Source organism: Copadichromis virginalis, linkage group LG23, assembly GCF_057382275.1.
Source record: "Copadichromis virginalis isolate Kocher_CV1m ecotype Utaka linkage group LG23, C_Virginalis_male_GT1.1, whole genome shotgun sequence".
Lineage (NCBI taxonomy): Eukaryota > Metazoa > Chordata > Actinopteri > Cichliformes > Cichlidae > Copadichromis > Copadichromis virginalis.
In genome coordinates this window covers 3,631,159-3,637,806 of record NC_140639.1, presented here as the reverse complement: position 1 = coordinate 3,637,806, position 6,648 = coordinate 3,631,159, and the positions used below count along the sequence as shown (strand labels likewise).

At 41.5% G+C, this 6,648-nt stretch overlaps 1 protein-coding gene across 2 annotated transcripts in view; it reads right to left on the bottom strand.

Annotated features, from left to right (window-relative positions):
- Window positions 1–468: 468 nt before the first annotated feature.
- Window positions 469–6,648, bottom strand: part of trabd2b (TraB domain containing 2B) — a 67,959-nt gene continuing 61,779 nt past the window's right edge. For both annotated transcript variants that reach the window (XM_085449020.1, XM_085449021.1), the window contains 3 exons: window positions 4,030–4,126; window positions 1,627–1,911; window positions 469–1,342 (listed from right to left, as the gene is read on the bottom strand). In XM_085449020.1, coding sequence (XP_085305146.1) covers window positions 1,117–1,342; window positions 1,627–1,911; window positions 4,030–4,126 — 608 coding nt within the window. In that variant the 3' untranslated portion in view covers window positions 469–1,116. The remainder of the gene's footprint in view (window positions 1,343–1,626; window positions 1,912–4,029; window positions 4,127–6,648) is intronic.

Sequence of the window (6,648 nt, the reverse complement as noted above, 5' to 3'; positions counted from 1 at the left end):
TAAATGTAGTATGACCTTTGATTAATGGCTAATATCCTTATTTTTGTTTTGTCCGTTGCTGTGTGATAATATATACTTTTCACATTTCTCAAAGTTGCATTTTCACAGTTGCACAGTCCTGTCTGTGAGCTTTATAATGGAGACACAACTGACAGATGACTCATTATGAGGTTTGCTTTCCCCATGTTTTCCTTGTATTAGCCAGCAGGTGGCAGACTCAACTCACATGTTGCTTGTTTCCCTAGTTAAAAACGTGTAGTTCCACTATAGTTTCTATTCATTTTTCCAGATAATAGTCATATTTGAATGTTTTTGACAATTCCGAAGTATATGCTTCATTAGATTATGACAAAAATATCCATAATTTCACGCTTTAAATAAAGAACAGATGGTGGTGTTATAAACGTATTCTTAAACACACAGTTTATGTCTGCTGAAAGAAAGACCGCTTGATGCACTCGATTAGTTTACAGACTGTATTTATTTACGTTTTATTTCAAAAAGCAAGAAAATATACTCTTTCTTCCAGAAATAATAAATATACAATATTTCTTTATGAACAAAATGCACAATTTACAAAGTGGCATCTGAGTGCTTCTCTGTGTGAAGGTAAATGCCTCACACAGTACCTTGTTTATTCAACTCATTTCTTTTCACAGAGTTATAACTGTTAGTATGACCTATTCTCATTATTAAAGTCAGTCTTATTTTTCTACATAATATTACAGTTTTTATAGGTAAAAGACTCCAGCTCTTTAAATTTACAATTCTTCATTGTGCTGTGTGTTTGTTATTCTATCTCAATACTTTCAGGAGGTTTGGACTTGACCCCACTGCAGTTCAACATAGTCCACGTTTTGCTTCTTACGCAGCACAGAGCTTATTCCACACATTATGAGACTTGGCAAGTTTTTAAAGACATTGGCATTTCAGCAGCCTGAAGCCGATCTCGCTCTATGGTGGAGAACGGATCGTCCCACGTTAAGACGTCTTATCCTGACTGAGATGTTTCTCCCTGACAATCACTCCTTGTTTGGCTTTATCAGGTACGCTCCACTGCTCTGGTGTGGATGAAGTATTGTCCAATGTTTCTCATGAGGTAACACTTTCTTTTGGTCAGGAGGTGAACAATATGTGTGCTAAAAGCCACGCTAAAGCACAAGACAGCGTGACTTTGCTGTGAGCTAGCTGGGCTGAGCTGGGGCTTGGTGAAGTGGAGGAAGGCGAACTATCTCGATCTATCTCGTAGATCTCCATCCGCCTGCGATGCTTTTGGTAGGTCAGCGGAGGCTCCACTGTCACATAGCCATTGATTATCCTCACGTTTGGTGGTGGGGTGGTGCTGAAGAAAGGAGGGGGGGAAAATTAGGTTATGAGGAATTTAGCTAGACTGGAAAAGAACTGAGTCTTACATGATCTCCGAACAATCACATGCATAACATTTCCAGTACATATTCAGCAGCCAATCTCATTGTGGTCTTTTACTTAGGGACATCCAGAGTTTATTAATAATCGTCATCAAGCCAGTACAGTCCTTACAGACATTCAATTGTTAAAAGATTATTATGTTTTGTTTAAAGAGGTACAACTCAGCTACAGTCAAACTAATCATAATAAATATCTCACCCATCCCCAATGCGAACCCACAGGTCACTGAAGAGACGGGGTCTCCCGTGGCCACGGTGAGCTTTGCGTGGCCGTTTATGGCGTCCAAACTCCTCTAGCTGGCTCAAGCTGTCAGGGAGCAGCATGTGAGGCAGCTCCTCCCCTTCAAGGCCAGGCATAGGTTCTGGATCCTCGAGCTCCAGCTCCATCTCTGGACTGGTTGGCCAGCTAATGGGAGATCCTGTGCTAGTGTCTGTATTCTCCTTGCTGAACTCTGGTGCTGCAAGGAAGTCTGGACCTGCTGCCCTGGAGCAAGGGAGGACAGGACAGACAGGGGATGGACTCAGTTCTATTAATACTCACAGAAAGACTTTTACCCAAATATTAGATCAAAATAGTTTCTTTTAGTATTTCTGTACTGTTTCGCAAGATTTCCAATGTGCTACCAGACAGTGGTGTTGTTTGTGGTTTCTGACCACCCCATGGCTTTCCACTTACACCCCATAACTTCAGTCAAGGACATGAACACCAGAAGGGCGTCCTTTAAAAGTTGAAAGACCCAGCAGACAACGTAAGAGGAAGTTGGAACTCTCATGGCAATATATTGTGCATCAGAGCTGACATTTGACCAAGAAGACCACCCAGAATCTCCTGTCTTCAAATATTTTTGCCATGCTGCTCTTTCTTCCAGCCATTACTCATACTTTCTTCTCTCTTGTTCTTTTCCTGTCAATATGGCTCGCATGTGACTTTGTGTTTCAGTAGAGCATCAAAAATATGTTTTACACATCATTCAAGACCTTTCAAATGAAATAAACAGCAGTAGAAATCGCATGCTTTAGTCACGATTTCTTTTGAAATACTTATAATCAGTTTTGTCTCACCGGTCATGATCAATTTGTCGGTTTGCCTTTCTGTTTTTACAAGTTTCAACAACCTTGTCTCACCCAGGCCCTGATGGCTTGGTCAGTGCGATGATAGCTCCAGGCCTGTGGTCAAGCTACTGCACAGCCAAACCCAGCTCTGGGCTGCTCTGTCAGTCATATAATTGTGCCAGTGGGTTCAAAACACTCCAGGTCTGAGGCTAACAGCTTTCATAAACACCTCTCATCCAGCCATCCTGTGGTGTGTTTCCTCGCCTGTCAGATCACCTTGTATCGGAGAGCTAGAAGTGTCAGCTTGCAGGCAAGTGTGTGGTCATGTGTGTGTGTGTGTGTGTGTGTGTGTGTGTGTGTGTGTGTGTGTGTGTGTGTGCGTGCACGCAGTAGACACAAGTTTTTCGTGACCACAGTAAGTCAGTCCACTTGTCAGCTTTTAAACCATGAACCACTGGCTGAAGCCCACAAGCCTGGAAACAGGATGGAGAGAGATAGGGAGGCTACATTTACAGCTGTAATTTGCAGTGAGAAGTTTGTGAAAAGCTCCAGCTGGAGGGATGAGTTGTTTTTACTGTTAGAAAAAAGACTGTTCTTGTTATGCCTTGTTTTTCCATTTTTCCATTCCAGCGACTGCTCTTATTATTTTATAGGCCCATGGATCAAACCCTTAGGTGAGAGTGGAGGTGCTGTGTGCCAGTGATTGGGCCTGAACACTAACAGACATGAAGAAGAGTTGTAGAAGGCCACAGGAGCGAAGCCAAGACTCTTTCTGAGTCATGTATGTGTTGCATAGTTGTAAATTTGAGCATCTCTACATTTATCCTGCATACATGCATGCATGTGTTTGTATGTTGCAGTGAAAGTAGACAGAACCACCACTCTGGCAAGTGGCCTTTGGCAGCCACCAGAAAGGGGGGGGGGGGGGGGCAGAAGCAGGCAGGTGAGGGAGGTGATGAGGTATCAAAGGATTCTTGCATAGCACAATTTGGACCGTATCTGCACTCCAATAAATCTGCTGAGGTTAAATGCCTCAACTCTCAAGAGAATTAGACAGATGTGGACAGACTAAGTTGGGGGGGGGGGTCGATACAGATACATGTGGATGTGCATCTGTATCCCTGCCAAAATCTACAGTAAGAGTGCACAAATGTTCTGCTTCACAGTCTGCACTGCCATAACATTATCAATCTCATGCACATAGAAAATCACATTCTCTTTTTCTTTTTCCATTAAATATCTTGTCTGGTTAGAAAAAGTCATAATTTTAACATGTAAAGAGTTTTAAATAGCTCTAAAGTGCCCGATTACTCAGTCAAAACCGGAATCATCCAAAACTCAAATTTAATTAGCGCAATTTATGTGTCGTCATCAAGAACTTAGACTCCATAATGTCAAACAACTGCTTTTCTAAAGAGTAATCCAAGCAACCACTTATTTTTTCTATTTTTCAGCAACTTATTTTTGTTTTTGTCTTTGTAACCACAGTCATTTAATCAAATGACATGCTCCGTCATCTGTTACTGCGCACTCTTGTCTGCTTACTCACTCTGTGGCTGGCTCTTGATGATCAGAGGGCATGTGGACAATCTCATAGCCCTCCTGCCTCAGGATGTCCAGCACGCTGTGGTTCCCCAGAAAGTGGCCTAGCAGTGAACAAAAAGCAAACCAAAACAAAACAAAAAAACAGAGGTCACAAAAGACTCAAACTCAGCTTCTTGCGGCGCATGCATTTATCTTCAAGAGTAAATCTAGCCTGGATTATGTTTCATGGATATTTACTTACGTTGAAAGCACTCAATTATTATATAGTGAACAAAACTTCCATAAATTTTAGCTTTGTTTTCATTGTGGTGCTGAACATACCAATAACATGTTTGTGTGGCCCACTATCTGAACTCTTATTTTCTAACAACTGTAACAGACTATATCTTCCTAACACAGGCAACTATAGCTTTGGTCAAGAAATGTAAGCAAACCTAAAAGTGCTTCTATACATTTTAATGTCCATATTTGTCCGACAAATACCAGAGAAACCGTGCCAGTCTAAATTTTGCATTTTCTTGTGGACTGCCTCATTAAATATGATCTTTTCTCAGCCAAGTTTTAGAGACACTAATGGATTTTGGTGACAGTGACAACTCAGACATGGAGTGAAGTGAAGAATCTGCAAGATAACAGGGATTGTTCAAATGAAAACTTGGTCTGTCTATCGGGCACTCAACCTCTTGCCTCCCTTCCAGCCCTCTCTCACTTTCCATCACCTTGCATATGACTCCTTCAGTCTAACATCAAACATTCAGGCCCCAGCCGCATGCTGATGAAAGCTTTTTTTTTCTTTTAATTTATCCCATCAGCCGATAATCCTGCATGTCAGTCAACCCAGCAATAAGCCATAATGTAGCCTGACATCACCCTCACCAACACGCACTCCCTAAGAGAGGAATTCATATTTGTGCGCAGACGTATACACATACTCAAACACGCGCAGGAATTTTACACACTCGCACACCTCAGCTCGCTTATTAACAACACGCTGACAATATTCGAGCCTCTTTCTTGCTTTCCGTCGAGGCCTTCTGCTCCCACTCAGCTCCTCACCCCCTGCCAATTTTATCATTATAATGTTCCTGATCATTCCTGAAAGTCAAAGAAAGAGGCACGCGGTGTTACACTTTCTTGGCAGCTGAGTTCAAAGGCAGTGCTGGGATAGGCCGTGGAGTGAGAGGAGGCTTCTAACAACAGAGCGTCGGTGAGATCAGATGGGATTACACAGAGGGCCGAGTGTGAGTTTTTTGTCTGGGTGACAGTGAGTGTGTGTGTGTGCTTGTGTGTGCTTGTGTTCTTCTTTTATTATACTTACATATTGCCATAAGAAGTGATGACATTTTCTCATGTTCATAGGCTTAAAGTTTTTATGGGAGAAAACGTATGATTTTGTTGTGAAGTCAAAGGTACAGTACAGTACTATTTAAGTATTTGTTGAGTCAGTTCACGTCCTTTGACAACTACTACTGTGAAAAAGTCTTGCGCCACCCCTCATTCATTTATATTTTCCTTCCAAGGAGCCAAACTTCATTGGGGTTTTTTCCAAGTATTCTTGAGCAATACATATCCAGGCTTTCTGAAGATATTTCAAAGTTTTTCTTTGGACATTGTTTCTTTTTCGTTCTTTTTTTCAGTCCAGTCATTGTGCCCAACCATTTTTAAGGGAATATTTTCATATTTGGTTAGTAATTTAACAGTGACCTGTGAATCATTCAAGCATAAAAAAGGCAACTGAATTAAGAGATGGGCCAAGAGATGGCGTCTACATGTAAATTTTTCAATTTTGTCTATAAAAAATACAAAAGATCACACAGTTTGACAAACCTAGAATCTTATTTTTGCACAAGCAATTCAAAAACTGGCAAGGCTAGACACGTGGGAGCCAAAAGAAGAAGTGGCAGGACTGCAAAGGATCTACAGCAAATAAACAGTGAAAGTCATGTCCTTAAGAAATACGGGGGAAAAAATCCAGCAAAGCTCTGACAGGAAGCAGGGACAAATGGATGAAGTGTGTGAAATTATACAAAAACTGGACTGTAAATGTAACAGTGTTTATGTAGCATTATTCCACTTGCCACAAATGTCAGTGTAATGGGGAAACAGAAGCAGAAACCGGTTACATAAATTAGTGGCAATGGATCTTAACGAGTGTTGAATCTTGATTTGAAATTTTTGGTTCAAACCGTTGTGAATATGTACAGAGGAGGTCAGGAAAGTGGCACAACAGTGAGTGTTCACAGTAATCTGTAACACATAGTGGAGACTCTGTCAATGGGCTGGATTTCATCAAGTGTGTTTGGGATCTCGCCAAATGGATGGAAAAACCAACGGAGAAAAAAACTGTCGGATTTTGATCAACCATATAATACCATCTATCACGCCTCTGTCAGTGCGCCCCAGGGTGGCTGTGGCTACAATGTAGCTTGCCATCACCAGTGTGTGAATGTGTGTGTGAATGGGTGGATGACTGGATGTAGTGTAAAGCGCTTTGCGGTCCTTAGGGACTAGTAAAGCGCTATACAAATACAGGCCATTTACCATTTATCTACACATGTTTCAATAAACTACACATGTTTCCTCTTTTGTCAGCAACATACCGGTATAAAGAAATGAGGGATGG